Raw genomic sequence first — 18,074 nt, forward strand, 5'->3', positions numbered from 1 at the left:
GATGCACTCCCTTAGATTTTATATGTTTCTTAACTAACAGCATAACTCCTCCCTCCCTCCTTCCTGTCCTCTATCCTTAAGATATAAGGAATGCAGAACTGGAATTTGGGGAGTACAATGTGTACAGAAAGGATAGACAGGACAGAAAGGGAGGGGGTGTTATGCTGTTAATTAAGAAAAACATAAAATCAAAGGAAGTGCACCCAGTTAATATAGATGAACAGTGCTCTGTTGAGTCAGTTTGGTGTGAGATAAGCACTGCGAAAGGAAAAATAAGAGTAGGAGTGTGTTATAGGCCTAATGACTTGAATGAGTACAATGAACAATTGTACAGAGAAATAGAGTGGGCCAGTAAATCAGAATGTCTTACAATGGGGGATTTTAACTTCCCAGATATTGACTGGAACTTGTGGGTTGGTCACTCACACACTAGTCAGACTTTTGTGGAATTATTGGATGATTGTTTTCTGCAGCAGCATGTTCGAGAGGCAACCAGAGAAAGTAACACTCTTGATCTGGTTATCAGCAGTGATCATTCGTGTATTAAGAATTTGCAGATAAAGGAACCACTAGGTGGCAGTGATCACAGTGTGCTGAAGTGGGATTTACTCAAAGAGGTAACTACCGTCAGGGGTAAAGGAAAGGGTTTTTGCTTCCTTAAAGGGGAGTACAGTGGTCTCAGACAGTTTTTAAATTCTGTACAGTGGGATCAACTGACGATGTTACAAACAGTAAATTCTAAGTGGGAAGCATTCAAAGAATTAATCGTGGAAGCGACTAGACTTTATATACCGATTAAGAAATATCGTTCAAGGTTTAGGCCTAAATGGTTATCAAATGAACTAATGAGACTCGTGACAGAGAAGAAAAATGCTTGGGATGCATATAAATTATCAGGTGACGCAGAAGTCTGTGGCAGATATAAGCTAGTCTGTAATCAGGTCACAAAGGAGGTTCGGCAGGCGAAGGCGGATTACGAGAAATCTTTGGCAAAAGATGCTAAGAATAACAGCAAGGATTTCTTTACTTATATAAACTCTAAAAGGAAGGGGATGAATATGATTGGTCCACTTGACATCGATGGTTCGACTGTTGATGATCCTGCTCAGATAGCAAACAAACTGAATGAGTATTTTGCATCTACATTCACACGTGAGGAATTATTACAATTTGAAAATGGAAGAAGGTTATCAAATTGTAGCAGGATACTTAATGATTTTGTAATAACTGAGAGCAAAGTGGAGGAGAAATTGTTGAAGTTAAACATAAGAAAGGCACCTGGGGTGGATGGGATGTATCCAGTTATTTTAAAGGAGGCGGCAAAGCAACTAAGCAAACCCTTAGCCATAATTATGAGAGCATCCTTGGACTCAGGGGAGGTTCCCACGGACTGGAGATGTGCAAATGTGTCCCCAATTCACAAAGGTGGATCGAAGGGTGACACGAGTAATTACAGACCAGTTAGTTTAACTTCTGTTCCGGGTAAAATAATGGAGTCGCTGGTTAAAGATGCATTGCAGGATCATCTAGACAAGACTGCATCAATAATTCAAACACAGCATGGGTTTGTTAAGGGAAAGTCTTGTCTGACAAATTTGATTGGTTATTATGATGTGGTCACAAAGGAACTGGATGCAAAAAATAATTTTGATATCATATACTTGGATTTCAGGAAAGCTTTTGACACTGTTACGCATGGAAGACTACTGTACAAATTGGAGCAGAATGGTATTAAGGGTAAGTTGCTACAATGGATAAAAGGATGGTTAAGTGGGAGAAGACAGAGGGTGGTAATCAATGGGTGCTGCTCTTCGTGGACTAATGTTATTAGTGGAGTCCCACAGGGTTCGGTGTTGGGTCCACTGTTGTTTTGTGTATTTATCAATGATATTGATGAAGGTATATCAGGCTTAATGTCAAAGTTTGCAGATGACACAAAGGTTGGCAGGGTTGTTAATGACAGTAATGGCAGTGTGCTACTGCAACAGGATCTAGATAATTTGGGCAGATGGGCTAAGAAGTGGCAACTAAAGTTCAACCTTGACAAATGCAAAGTACTGCATATGGGTAGAAGTAACCCCAGAGAAACGTACCAACTGTGTGGTACTACACTTAAGGTGGTAGAAAATGAAAAAGACCTGGGAGTAATTGTGCAGTCAGATATGAAGTTTTCTGAGCAGTGCAGACAGGCTGCTAGGGCGGGTCATGGGGTTTTGTCAATGATATATAGGAATTTTGCTAGCAGGGAAAAGGAGGTGATTGTCCCTCTGTATAAGGCAATGGTCAGGCCACGCCTTGAGTACTGCGTACAGGTCTGGAGGCCTCATTTTAGGAAGGATATAGATTTGCTTGAGCGTGTACAGAGAAGAGCAACACGATTGGTGAGGGGAATGAAGGGATTCTCTTACCAAGAGAGGCTTAAGTTCTGCAAATTGCAGTGGCTGGAGACTAGGCACCTGCGCGGTGATCTGATTGAGGTCTATAAGGCCTTGAATGGGTTGAACACGCTGAATTCTGATGGGATCCTTCCACTTGTTCAGATTACCAACCTACGGGGACATAAGTTCAAATTAAGAAAGGACAGATGTAGAATAGATGTGCGGAAATTTGCCTTTAGCCAGCGGGTGGTTAATTGCTGGAACAAACTTCCATCTGTCGTTGTAGAAGTTGATAGGTTAAATAAATTTAAGGAGGAACTGGACAGGCATTTGGAGGGAATGGTGTGATTTTTTTTTTTTTTTTTTTTGGCTGATGCTGCATAAGCTCCTACACTTGCTTTCTTGCATCATGTGCCACTACTACTACTACTACTACTTTCTGTACACATTGCACAGAAAGGATAGACAAATTCTAAAAACTCCACAAATTCCAATTCTGCACTGCTTATATCTGTGTGACACCACGTCTCTGATATCCCAACAATATCTGCCTTTGATGTCTTGACTAGCACTTCAAGCTCATCAAATTTTTTACTATATTCCTAGCATTGGCATACATGCACCTGTTTCTACTCTTAGTTACCCTAACACAGCCCATGTATTTATTTCTTCCACTATGGCTCCCAGCAGTCCGGGAAATCTCCATTGCCTTGCTTTCCAGGCTGCTGCTTATTCTAATAGAAGCAGTGCAAGAATCACTTTTGCCTCTGCCTGCGGCTACTGTTAACCTTTTAGTCTGTATATCCCCCCCCCCCAAGCTAGCAGTTTTCTGACCCACCTAACACTACCTCAATAGCATCAGCAAATATTCTTGCACCTTTTCTATTTAAGTTTACCCCATCCCTGTAGAAGCAGTCTCTCCTGTCAACAAGCACAGAGTGTCATTAACAACCCTACCAAACTTTGTATGATCTGCAAGCTTAGATTTTAAGCCTGATATACCTTCATCAATATCATTAATAAATACAGAAATCAACAATGGATCCAACACTAAACCCTGGGGGCACCACTAATAACATTAGTCCATGAAGAGCAGTCCACTGATTACCACTCAGTCTTCTCCCATTGAGAGTGTGATTTTTGTGCCGGACCGTACCCATATCCGCAGCAGGTCTCCAAGGTGAACAGCCTCTAGTCGATAGAATAATGTCGGTAAGGGAAGTCAGCAAGACAGATCTGTAACCTCGGGACAAGGATTGGCTCTGATGACTGGGCCGGTCGGGCTAGGGTCCGAAGCGGGTATGGCACTGCACCGGGACTGGGCGAAACTGTCCAGTGATGGACCGGTTGAGCCCGGACCAGCGTCAGGGCCTTCTTGCGGAATGCCTCAGCTGCGCGGCATGCTGGGTGGCCCGCCTGGCATGGCTGTTTCATCCCTTTATCCATAGCAGCAATTTGATCCATGATGTGGTTGCAAAAAATTCCACTTCTATGATGTGGTTGCAAAGAATAATATCAAAATTATTCTTTGCAACCACATCATAGTATCCAATAAAATTGGTCAAACAAGACTTTCCCTTAACAAACCCATGCTGTTTCTGAACTATAACTGATGTCTTGGCTAGATGATCCTAAAGTATTCATTATTAGCCATAGGGTGCAAGGAAGTCTGAGGCTTATGCGGCACCAGCCAAAAAAAAAAAATTTCTGAATTACTCCGAGAGAGAGAGAGAGAGAGAGAGAGAGAGAGAGAGAAGGGAATCACCAAGAAAGAGAAGAATAGTGATATCCAGCTGGGGACCCTGGGTGTGCCAAGCCCATACTCACCAGATGTGAGCCGCTGGGGATCAGTGCTTCCATTACTTTCCCCGGAACAGAAGTTAAACTTTATGGCTAAGAGTTTGCTTACTTCCTTTGCTGCCTCCTTTAATATATCTGGATATATCCCATCCAGCATGTTTTTCTTATGCTTAACTTCAACAATTTCTTCTCTACTTTCTCTCAGTTATTACAAAATCATTAAGCTCCCTGTTAGAGTTTAATAAGCTTCTGTCCTCCATTTCCCTACAGAATTCCTTGTGTGAATGTAGATGCAAAATCCTCATTCAGTTTGTCAGCTATCTGAGCAGGTTCGTCAACAATCAATATCAAGTGGACCAACCTGATTCATCCCTTTCCTTCTAGAGTTTTTATAAGTAAAGAAGTGTTTGCTGTTTTTATTTGCATCCTTGGCCAAAGATTTCTCATAATTTGCCTTCGCTTGCCATGGCATCATTTGTGACTTGATTAGACTATCTACCATAGGCTTCTGTGTCAACTGATGTGTTTATATGCATACCATGCATTTTCATTCTCTGCCACCAGTCTCAGTTCATCTGGCATACATTTAGGCCTAAACCTTGAACAGTATTTCTTAATTGGTATGAAAAGCTTAGTAGCTTCCAAGAATAATTCCTTGGATGCTTCCCATTTAGAATTTGCTATTGGTAACATCATCAATTGGTTTCAATGTATAGAATTTAAAAACTGTCTGAGACCACTGCAGTTGCCTTTACAATAGCAAAAACCCTTCCCTTTATCCCTGATGGTAGTTACAACTTTAAAGTAAATCCCACATCAGTACATTGTAATCACTGCCACCAAGTGGTTCCTTTATCTACAAATTCTTAATGCATGAATAATCACTGCTGTTAATCAGATCAAGAGTATTAATCTCTCTGGGTGCCTCTTGAATGTGCTGCTGTAGAAAACAATCATCCAATAAATCAACGAAAGTCTGGCTAGTTTGTGAGTGACTAACCCGCAAGTTCCAGTCAATATCTGGGATGTTAAAATCCTCCATTATAATACATTCTGATTTACTGGCCCACTCTATTTCTCCATACAGTTGTTTATTGTACTCATCAGAGTCATTAGGCCTATAACATACTCCTACCATTATTTTTGCTTTCCCCCAGTACTTATGTCACACCAAACTGACTCAACATTGCACTGTCCATCCATGTCATCTGGATGCACTTTCTTAGATTTAATGTGTTCTTTACTAACAACATAATCCCTTCTCCCTTCCTATCCTGTCTGTCCTTTTTGTACACATTTTACCCCCCAAATTCCAATTCTGTATTCCTTATATCTGTGACACCAATTCTCTGATATCCCAACAATATCCTCCTTTGATGTCTTGACCACCACTTAGTGGTATTAGAATAGGAACATTGAACATTGGGACAATGAATGAAAAGAGCAGAGAGATTGTGGATTTGATGCAAAGAAGACGAGTGAAGATCCTATGCCTACAAGAGACTAGGTGGAGGGGAAATAAAGCAAAAGAGCTCTGTGAAGGGTATAAGTTGTTCTTTAGAGGAGCGGATGAGGGAGGAAGAAATGGAGTATTATGCCGACCCTATATGAACGTGGAAAGAAAGCGAGGACAAAGTAAAGATGAAGATGTCTTGACCAGCACTTCAGATTTATTTACTATACTCCTAGCATTAGTGTACATGCACCTGTTCATACTCTTAGTTACCCTAACACACCCCGTGTATTTTCTTGTCCCATGATGACATCCACCAGCCCTTGAAATACCCAGCACCTTTTTTTTTTACAGGCTGCTGCTCATTCTAATAGAAGCAGCACTTTCACCTCTGCCTGTGGCTACTGTTAATCTATTAATCTGTGAATCCTCCCAAGCAACAGTTTTCTGATTCAGTTATACAAGAAAGGAAGCTTATATAGCATCAAAAAAAAAAAAAAAAAAAAAAAAAAACTAAACCAAACCTTACACACTTTATTTGCCCATCTCTGCTTATAATTTGTCCTGTTCTTTAGATTTATTCAAATTACCAAAGGTTTTAGGATAAATGAAATATGCTTGAAAGGATATTTTTGCACATTTATTCTAAAACTTTTCACAATTTAAATTTATGTCTCCATGATCATTTACTTTATCAACCCATTTAAAGCCTTAAAAACTTCAATCAGGTCTCCTCACAGATGCTTAATTTTGAAGTAAAGCTGATTTCTTCAAGTAGATCCAACTCCCATACGAGATTTGTTTAGCTCAGGTGAAAGAAGAAGGTTCTTCTTCTTTCTCTTCTTTATTGTTGGTTTCAACTTCACTAGTACTTTCAAAATTACTCCACTTACTTGAGGAACAATAAGAATCAAGAGTTTGTACTAGGCACATCAGTGTTCTGAGGTTTAGCTGAAACTTGTACATCTTCACTGTTGGGACTGGATAAATAGCTGATGGCACATTTAGATGTTGCGTTGCAGCTTTGTTTATATTCAAAAATACATTCAAAAATAGCAGCTCAATGTATTTTTGGCTTTCATTATCCGTCTCTCATTTTCAACACAGATGACAGACATTATGCAGGGTTAATGAATTTTCTTTGTCATCCATTCTATCATCAAAATAACCACGATACCTTTGTTTTTCTAAAAGGCAGTGATTCTTTGTCTTTGATTCTGTAGCATATACTCCAAAATTAGAGTAAAATTCCTGCAGGCATAGTAAACGGAATCAGGAATTTTATGTACCTACAATGCAACATAATCTGAAAAAACATTCTGCATAAAAATAATAACATTAATAATAATAATTATTACATAACAGAGTTGGCATATATTTCTGAGAATTGTTCTTCTCATATTAAAAAATTTGTGATATTAAAAAATCATATTAGAAAAATCAAACTATTGAAGAAGGACTCACCTCTCTTTTCTAAGTTATCAGCCCCCCAAGATTCCACATAGTCTCCCATTTCTTCTTGTTCTTCAGCAATAGAGCCTGATACTCGAGCCCACTTTTCTAGTTCTCGGTGAAGTGCATTAGTGTCTAAGAATGGAGTAGGAGGGACATTTAATGGTAATGGAGCATCTCTGATATCCATATCTGGTGTTATGGGAGGAGGAATCATGGTTAAATCAATAATATCAGGGTCAAGGTAGAGAGTTCCTTCTGCAAATGGTAACTGGATTTGATTAGATTGTAACTGTCGTAATATTTCCACAATATGATTACTGGAGTCAATTCCTGGCAGTAAATCAGGACTGTGAAGACCAAAACTAGAATCTCTACGAACGGCACGGGGATGTGAATTTAATGAGTTCCTTATTGGTGTTGATCGATGAAGTGGACTGTCATTAGGTGTGCTATCTGTATCACTTTCAGATGGAGAAATCTCCTCATCCAAGATAATCTGTGCTTTTTCTGGTAATTGGTGTGAAACAAATTTATCACTATCATCAATCTGTGTGAGTAGAAGAAGTGAGTCTGCTGCTTTTAGTTGTGGCTGATCCAACCCTTCTCCATCATCTGGTTGTTTTCCCTCATCATCACCATCATCGCAAAGATAATTTTCTGCATCAATTACTATTCTGTTCATTTCAGTAATTCTTTTTATGACTTCATCATTCTTGGCTTCAAGGAGATGCTCATCACCTCCTGGACCATCTTCTAAAATTTCCATTGAGATAACACTTTGATAATCAATTATCCTACTCCTGTCATCATTATAAGACAAAGATGTTGCACTTGGCCTTAATTCTCTTTGTTTATCCTCAAAAGAACTGTTTTCATGATACAGTGAGGCTTTTGCAATTGCAGAATCGCTGCGACTAGCTGCAGTTATATACTGAGTTTCATTCATGTTGTGGTCTACAGATGAGGAAGAAGAAATAGGAAGAATACACTGTTCTCTGGAAGAGCTTCTGGATAACTGTTTTTCTTGCTGCTGCAACAGAATAAAATGATATTAATAAAAGTAATTAAGAGATGATGCATATCAATTATTTTTTCTAAATTTCCACTTTCTAAATGCTTATACGAAAACAAAACAACACTGACTTTAAGATTTGTGGAGTAGCAAACATGAAGCTGCCATGGCTTGCCTCTGCATAGGAGAATGTAGCTTTAATTAAATTTGAAATCAGCAAATCTTGGATTAGTTTTAGAAAAAAAATATTGGTGATGAGTACTAATGAGAATAATTTCCTTAAATGTTTAATTTAACAGTAAGTTACTTAACCCCTTTCTTTCACTCCATTACATTTTTTGCTCAGCTTTACTATAAAATGGTAAATGGAAGAATGTACCAGTACATAAAGTTAGTAAGTTTTCCAAATTTGATAATAAAATGACATTTATTTTTTAAATTAAATAACAGTATTAAATAACATAATAATATAAAATATTATGATATAAAACAGTAAAAGTTGAAATTTCAACTGGATAGCACCAGTCATCCTCGGAACTACAGTGATTTAAAACAAAGAAATCAAATGTTGTGGATCAAAATGAACAAAAGTTTTTATTTAGCCAGAAGTCACATTTCGAAATTCCTCTGGTCTTTAGCTCTTTCAGCTAACCTGGTAGGTCTTCTAAATGTGGATTACTCATGGGAATTGAGATCATCCTTGGCTTCTTTATTTGTTTTAGCACTGGTGAGAATGAGTCAAGGAATGTTATCAGGATAGAAGAAAAACTGTTCCCAGAAGAAAGGCACTCAGAGAATTCTTTGTTTTCACAAGATGTTACTTAAAGAACGTAAGTCACTTAAGTCTGATTTGGTATCCTCTTTAATCCACTTCACAAAAGAAGCTGTATATAGGATTTGAAGGTGGTAAGATTCCTTGAATTCTCATCATTATGCATACGTGTTAATGCACCTAAAAAGGTGCATTAACACATATGCATCATGCACCTTTTGTCCTCACTATGTCCATTTGTTTCCAATGGACAGATTTTTATGTAATTTTATTTTATATTTGTGCCTTTTAAAAATATTTGTTGAGCCATCCTAAATTTCATTAAAATAAGACTTGCATTACAAGGAAGGGAATAGAAATCCAGCAATTATTATTTCTTTGTCCTGTCTGTCTGCATGTAATAACTTGACTCCCAGAAGATGAATTTGTGTGATTTTTTTTTAATTCAGGCCTTTCAAAAAGATTTGTCCAGCCTTCCCAAATTAGAAAATCCAGCAATTATTATTATTATGTTTTTGATTTACATATACTATCCACATATCATATATTGTAGCTGAATCGCTGAACTCTATGCTTGTTGTCATGTGCTGGTTGAAGGAATGAATGGGCAATGTCACAGATGAATAGAAATGAAATTTTCATGGTATGCACATAAAAGTTAATGTTTTTTTGCTCTTTTTTTGTTTTGTTTTATATAAATTATTACTATTTGCTAACATGCATGAAATTGAACACATCTTTTGAATTCTTTTACTTACCCTCTGTACAACAATGAACACTGTATGAAGGCTTTTCTCATTTAGTTTAGTTTTTTTTTTTTGGATAGGTCCTGGTTGTTACACATGAAAAAGGTTCTCAGGGTGTAGTTCATCATAATACCAGGCCATGCCATGGTGAACATAGCATGGCCTGGTTCCAATCATATGGGAATAGTAGTTTTGTGAGTATGGATACCAAGTTATGCTACTTACTGAGTTATCTTGATTTCTATTTCCAGTTGTAAACTGGAAATATAAAATAAGAATTTAAATACACTCTTTAACATCTCATATATTATTTAATCAAACTGCAACGTGATTTAGATCCTGCACTCAGGGTGCCTATCCACCCACCAATGAGGAAAGAACAATCTCTGAAATGGTGCCATCTGGGTGGTGGTTCTCAAATGAGAATAAATAGCAGTTGAAGTGTTATTTATTTAAGGTGCATGAATAGGGCAACTTGTGGTGAAGGGATTCACAACATAAGATATATAATGATGCCATTTTATGCAAACTTACATTTGCTTTCATTACTATTACATATAGTTTGATGCTAACTATTGTATGGTTGGTGCAATACTCAACATAAACGTTACAAGGCTTACTTTAGTCTCTTTACTAGCTTTAGAGAAGAAATAATTAAATTAAAATTCAAAAGACTCAAAAATGATAAATGAACCATCACATATTTCTTCTAACTGGTGACTGTCCTGTTCCATGGAATACAGGATATTGAAGGGTGCATGTGTGCACACATGCACTGTGTTACTTCTCATTCTCTTGCAGTTCAAAGGCCAGTCTGCCACCATTCAATCTCAATATTTTTTATATTTTGTGTAATAATTCTTGAACCTTTTTGAATATAAATTTGTTTGTTTTCCTAAAGCTATTGAGGAAGGAAGGCATTTAAAAGTACTATAATCTACAGCTGAATATTAAATTGGTTGTTGCTATATTGCTTTACGTGAGGAAGGATGTTCTTCACATCATAGTGCCTATAGAGCGTCTTGTAATCAGTCGACAGGTGAGTAGATTTCTTTTCCAACTCAAGAAAACTGGTTCTGCTGATAGGAAAAAGGGAACCAGAAGCAAACGAGTCTCTGCGCCAAAACAAGACAGCGTTTTGAAGCGCTTATGCCTTAAAAACAGTAAAGCTTCTCTGTCTGAGCTGAAAAGAGAATGGGAAGAACATAAAGTAGTGGTAGCAATTGCAGTAAGTCAGAAGACGCCTCTTCAAAAATGGACTTGTAGCCTGTTGTCCTAAGAAGCTCCTCCTCGCACAAAAAATGCTCGATTAATTTGGTGTAAGGAGCATGTCAAATGGATCCCTGAGCAGTGGAAGTCAGTTATTTTCTCGGATGAGAAGAAATTCAACCTGCATGACTCTGATGGGAGACAAATGATTCACCATAGATGTGGTGAAGAATACTATCCAGACTGTATGGTGTTTGCAGTGGAATTCCCTACCAGCCAAATGATATGGGTGTGCATTTCGTATTGCGGAGTAGGCCACCTGCAGTTTATAAAAGGTTCCGTAAATGCCAATGGATACCTAGCTATATTGGAAGGCAAATTGCTGCCAACCATTAGAGACCATTTCAATCTGCCAAGTAACTGCATCTTTCAGGATGACTCTGCTCCTTGTCATTGGGCGAAAAGTGTAATTAGGCACTTAGTGTAGTTACTTTAGCTTCATTTCTGCATTAGAAGTTCGACAGTAAAGTGTTTACATTTGCTACAGGTGAAAAAATGGTTGGAAGAACAGTCTGTTACAACTCTTAGCTGGCCAGGAAACAGTCCAGACAGAGAATTGTTGGCATCGTGGAATCTGCAGTTGCCAGAAAAAAACCAAAGACCCTTCATGAAGCCATAATTCGTGAACTATCAGTTGATTATCTTCAGAAATTGATCTTGTCAATGCCTTGATGGTGTGCTGCTGTCATCAGGGCCAGAGGCAGTTCAACTAAATATCAGTTTGCACCTGGTGAACTTTTCATTTTGTTTTCCATTTAAAATGATAAACTGAAGCAAATTGAAGGCTTCTGATAACATTTCAGCCATAATTGTTGTGTTTACCAAAAACTGTTGTATAAAGGTTGCATTTGCTCAGTTTGGAATATTTTGAAAGCACCTGTCAAATATTACTTAGCTTTGCCTTAACTATTAATAAATATCTTTTGTTTATATTTCTGTTTGTGATGCTAATCATTAATGTAACATATCATCGCGAAAAAGGGTTGGAAATGTGAAATTCCTAGGTGATGCACTTTTATTTGAACACCAGTGTGTGTGTGTGTGTGTATATATATATATATATATATATATATATATACCAGTTATTGAGGTTAGTAGAGTGAAAGGTAAAATTTGTGATGAAGAGGCTATCAAGAAACTTGAAATATTAAAAGCATTACTTCATTATACATCAAGAGAATAATTATGTTGTCACAAAAGAGGATAAAACAAGATAATTGACATTATAAACAAGTTTTTGAACCAAAAAATACTATTTTTATATCCCATACAAAGATTGCACCCAAAATTAATAAAATAATTTTTATAAATTAAATAATTGTTATAATATTTATAAAATTGTTATAAAATTATTCCATAAATTCGGCATGAAAAAGTAATGAAATAAGTTTTGTTTTTCTGTTAATAAGTTTAATTATTATTATCGCCCTATACATTAAAAATTAATGACAGCTTGACATTAATGACAGCTGCCTCCATAATGCTCACCACCTCATACACATGCTTCACTCTCTAATTAGCATCTGATGATGCAATGGTATCAAATGTTCCACTGTAACTTTTTGTACATATTTTAAATATTTGTATAGTTTGTATTTATTTCAGTTAAATATTTTAGTCCTGCTCTTTCGGATGCAACAATATTCCTCATGCATTATGCAACCAGATGCAAAAGGCCTTTTCCTAAGTGATCTATGTAAATGCAGGTATATGGTATAAATAAAAAGGTAAATAATTACATAGTAATATATCGAGAAGGGCTTAGAGGGGAACAGGTATCCTGTGTGTTACCAGACACTCAGCCTAAAACACTGATGGATCCAATATCTCTCTATTACAGAAGATTTAGGAGAAGTCCGGTTGGCCTGCCTCCCTAAAATCCACTCATGCACACCTTCTCGATGGTAAGCCCTGTTACGTCACTTAGGTGGCAACGAACGTGTAGAGTGGTTCTCTTCAAGACGCCTGGTCAGCGTGAAGAGGAAAAGACCAAACCCTCCAGCAATGAGAGCACAACAATACAAATGGCCCTCAGTCCCCAGCAGCTTTCACTCTCCCTCTTACGGCAGCGAGAGGATCAGAGTGGAGACAGAGGGTGCTAAGAATCTCTGGGTACGACCAGGCTGCCATGCACGGAAATTGAACTTGGCCTGTTATAACGTACGATCACTCATCGGTGAAGACAGGATATTAGAGCTGGAAAAGGAATTAGAAAATGTGAATTGGAATATCATCGGTTTGGCTGAAACAAGAAGAAGAAATGAATCACTTATAAGTTTATCAAGTGGAAATCTGCTGTACACCAATGGAAACAGTGAAAGGAGTGAAGGTGGAGTTGGGTTTCTGGTCCATAAAGATTTTAAAAACAACATTTTGGAATTCAAAAGTACATCACCAAGGGTGTCAAGACTAATACTCAAGATTTCTAAGAGGTACAAGCTAAAGATTATAATGATTTATGCACCAACATCGAGCCATGATGATGAAGAGGTTGAAGAAATGCACACTGAAATTGAGTCTTCTAGATGAGCAGAAAACCCACTACACTATTATTATGGGGGACTTCAATGCTAAGGTTGGAAAAAGGCAAAACAGCGCAGAAAGAGGAACTGTAGGAAATTTTGGAATTGGTGAAAGAAATAAAAGAGGTGAAAGACTTGTGGAATTTGCAGCATCTCAAGGAATGTCAGTAATGAACACTTTTTTCAAGAAAAGGGTGAACAGAAAGTGGACATGGAAGAGTCCAAATGGATTAACAACTAATGAAATCGACTTCATCCTCACTAACAGAAGATATATTGTGAATGATGTTACCGTCCTGAATAAGGTAAATGTTGGAAGTGATCACAGAATGGTAAGATGTACTCTTGATATAGATGTAGGAAAGGAAAGGAAAAAACTGACTCGAGTAAATAATACAAAGTTCTTTGAAATAACAGAGGAGGAGAAAAAGCAGTATGTACTGCAACTTAAGAACAAGTTTGAGCTTCTGCAGACTGCTCAGGACCAAGATATCGACGAGGAATATTACAACTTTCTGAAAGTGATAAAGCCCAAGAAACCTATAGGGAAACAGAAATCCAAAGAAGAAAAAATTAGTCAAGAAACACTTGTCATGATGAACCAAAGACGACAAATGAAGAGCAAGAAAAACACTGATAGGGAGAAAATTGAGTATACGGAGTTATGCAAAGCCATTAGAAAGAGACTAAGAGAGGACATAAGAAGATTTAACACAAGAAAAGTAGAACAAGCATTAAGGGAAAACAAAGGATTTAAATCACCAGCCATGAGCAGTAATACAGAAAGACAAATGATACTGAAACTGAAGAATAGCGATGGTGTACTTATAAACAGCAGAGAAGGCATAATTCAAATAGCAGAAGACTACTATAGAGAATTATACAAGGATACCAGCAGTGGGGAAGATGGATTGCAAAGTAGCAACACATACGACATACCCGATATTCTTCCTGATGAGGTAGAACATGCATTGAAGAAAATGAAGAATCTGAAAGCCCCGGGGGAAGATAAAGTTACTGTAGAGTTGTTAAAATTGGGAGGAAGAGACATAACACAAAAACTGGCAAGGCTCTTCACAAAGTGCATTAGAAAAGGTGTGACGCCTAAGCAGTGGAATAATGCAATCATAGTTTTGCTGCATAAGAAAGGAGATAAATCAGAAATTGGAAATTATAGACCAATCAGCTTGTTATCCCATATCTACAAGTTGTTCACAAGGGTCATTACTAACAGATTAGAAAGAATACTTGATGAGAATCAACCGAAAGAGCAAGCTGGCTTTAGGACAGGATTCTCAACTATGGCTCACCTTCACGTAATATTACAGCTAATGGAGAAATCAAATGAATGTAAAACACCATTATGCCTGGCATTTGTGGATTATGAAAAGGCATTTGACTCCATACAGCATAAGGCAATGTTTCGGGCACTGGAAAGACAAGGCATTGATACCCCATATATTATGATTTTGAAGAAAGTATATGAGAGTGCTACCTCCTTTATTAGACTAGACAAAGACAGTAGGAAATTTAAAATCGAGAAAGGAGTTCGACAAGGAGACACAATATCTCTGAAGCTGTTTACTGCTGCTCTTGAAGAAGCTTTCAGAAGATTAGACTGGACGCAGAAAGGAGTCAATGTGAACGGAGAGTACCTAAACCATTTACGATTTTCAGATGACATTGTGGTCGTAAGCCACGATCCCAAAGAATTAGAGGAAAATCTTAATCAGTTATGCACAATTAGTAAGGATTTTGGACTAAAGATGAATATGGCTAAAACAAAAGTAATGATGAACAAGTATGCCACGGAAAGGGAAATAATGATTGAAGGAGCAGTAATTGAAAAGGTGGAGTCATATACTTATCTGGGACAAGTTATTAGCTGTAATAATGATAAATGGCTGGAAGTCAAGAGAAGAATAAATTTTGGATGGATAGCATTCAGGAAATATAGTCACATACTGAAGAGCAATATCCCGGTTTGTCTGAAACGTAAAATAATGAATCAATGTATACTCCCCACCATGACTTATGGAAGTGAAACTTGGGCACTCACCAAAAGAATGGAAGAGAAGCTGAGAACTACACAGCGAAGAATAGAACGAATTATACTGGGAATCAGACTGTAGATAAGAATGTAGATAAGAAGAGAAACACATGGATTAGGCAACAAACTCAAGTAAAGGACATTCTTATCAAAACTAAAGAACTAAAATGGTCTTGGGCAGGACCCATAGCTTGAAGACATGATGACAGATGGACTAAGAAAATAACAGAATGGTACCCAAGAGGAGCTAGAAGAAAACCTGTAAGACAAAAGCGGAGATTGATAGATGAAATTCATGAGTTTTTGGGTAGTAAATGGATGGCCAGTGCTCAAAACAGAAGCAACTGGAAAGTTGCTGGAGAGGCCTTCATCCTGCAGTGGATTGAAAATGGCTGATGATGATGATGCTTCAACAGATGTTGTTGTTATTTGGTTTTTAGGAACATTAGCAACTAAGGCCATATTGCTCCAGGGATATGCAGGGGTCATTCCCTGACCTTTCTGCATCCTCCATATTTGGTAGTCACAGGCTTGAACCGAGGTCTAATCAAGAAGCGTGTGCTACGCACTGCTGCTCCTACCCACCTGGCTACGGAGGCACTACTGTTCAACAGAGAATACTATTTTAAGGGACATTATGCGTATAAAAGAAAATGTCAAAGGATCAATCCATTTAAGATCAACAGTGATCCGAAAACAGCATTCAGGTGCTATATATCGAAGGTGGAACAGCTATTAATAATATGGATGGAAAATCAGATTCAGAAGCAAGTGCCCCTGAGTCCATTGGCCATTCAAGCAAAATCAAGAAGTATTTATTGAGATATTAAGGATAAGTACGGGGAACCCAACCCAAGCAACAAATTTTGTAATGTGTTGGAAAAAATTATTGATGAAGGCAGCAAATTTTTAACATTGACAAGACTGCTCTGTATTGAAAAAAAAAAAAAGAAAAAAAAAAAAGCCGGATTGAATGTACATTGCCAAAGAAGAAAATACAATGCCAGGTTTCAAGGCATCAAAAGATAGGGCCACGCTCTTGCTTGGTTCTAATGCAGCAGGAGATTACAGATTAATACCACTGCTTGTGTACCATTCTGGAAATCCTTGTACATTTAAGGGCATCAATAAAGCCACCCTACCTGTGCATTTCAGATTGAACCAGACGGCATGGATAACAATATCTCTCTGTGAGGATTGGTTTACATGCTTCTTCATTCCCGAGGTTTAAAAATATTGAAAAAACGACGTTCCTTTCAAGATTTTGCTTCTATTAGATAATGCTCCTGGACATACTATGCCCAAGATAATTTCACATGAGAGAGAATGTGAGAGTCATATTTCTACCACCAAACACTACTTCACTCATCCAACCTATGGATGAGTGTGTTATTTCGAATTAAAAACACACTATTTATGGACATTTGCTCAGCATTGTCTGCAGTACATGGTGAGAAAATTTATGTTAAGAGAGTTTTGGAAATCTTACAATATTTACCATGCCATCTTAAACATTAATAAGGGCTGGGCGGAAATTACTAAAAGTTGTTTAAATGGTGCATGGAAGAAAATATGCCCATGGCAAATAGAAGGGTTTGAAAATGATGAACATATGACAAGGTTACAGATAAGATTGTAATGGTTGCAGAGCTACTTCAGTTGGAAGTTGTTGCCAAAGATGGAGGATTTAATTAGCATTAGCAGAGGTACATGATGCAAGAAAGCAAGCTTATGAAGCATCAGCCAAAAAAAAAAAAAAAAAACTACCACTCCCATTTCACCCCTCTTTCATTCCAAATACCTATCCAGCCCAGCCTTAAATTTATTTAGGCTATAAACTTCCACAACAAAGGATGCAAGTCTGTTCCATCAACCAACTACCCACTGGCTAAAGGCAAACTTCCACACATCTATCCTACATCTGTCTTTCCTCTATTTGAATTTATGCTCTCTCAGGTGATTATTCTGAGCAAGAGGAAGAATCCCATCAGCATTGAGCATGCCCAAACCATTCAAGGCTTTATACACCTCAATCAGATCACCTCGCAGGTGCCTAGTCTCCAGACACTGTAATTTGCAAAACTTAAGCCTTTCTTCATAAGAGCAACCCTTTGTTCCATTCACTAATCTTGTTTCCCTTCTCTGTACTCATTCCAACAGCTCTACATCCTTCTTAAAATGAGGCCTACAGTACTCAAGGTGTGGCCTGACCATTGCCTTATACAAGGGAATAATCACCTCCTTATCTCTGCTAGAAAAATTCCTGTATATCATTCACAAGACACTATAAGCTACTCTTGCAGACAGTCTGCACTGCTCAGAAAACTTCATATCTGCCTGCACAATTATCCCCGGGTCCTTTTCATTCTCTACCACTGTCAGTGTAGTACCACAGAGTTGATACATCACTCTGGGGTTGCTGTTTCCCATATGTAGTACTTTACATTTGTCAATGTTAAACTTCATTTGCCACCTCTCGGCCCATCTGCTCAACATTTCTAGATCCTGTTGCAGCAGAGTACTGTCATTAGTGTCCTTAACAACCCTGCCAACCTTCTAAAGGTTGGCAGGGTTGTTAAGTTTGTATCGGCTGCAAACTTGGACATTAAGCTTGATA

General features: G+C 37.8%; 1 protein-coding gene across 3 annotated transcripts in view; it reads right to left on the bottom strand.

Moving 5' to 3' along the window:
* Nucleotides 1–18,074, bottom strand: part of LOC150082006 (uncharacterized) — a 521,135-nt gene that overhangs the window by 30,494 nt on the left and 472,567 nt on the right. For 2 of the 3 annotated variants that reach the window (XM_090379052.1, XM_090379054.1), the window contains exon 16: nucleotides 7,096–8,116. In XM_090379052.1, coding sequence (XP_090235178.1) covers nucleotides 7,096–8,116 — 1,021 coding nt within the window. The remainder of the gene's footprint in view (nucleotides 1–7,095; nucleotides 8,117–18,074) is intronic. The other variant, XM_090379053.1, reaches the window with a different exon arrangement.

The sequence above is a fragment of the Mastigoproctus giganteus genome, chromosome 8, assembly GCF_048544385.1.
Source record: "Mastigoproctus giganteus isolate SK-2022 chromosome 8, ASM4854438v1, whole genome shotgun sequence".
In the NCBI taxonomy this organism is placed as follows: domain Eukaryota; kingdom Metazoa; phylum Arthropoda; class Arachnida; order Uropygi; family Thelyphonidae; genus Mastigoproctus; species Mastigoproctus giganteus.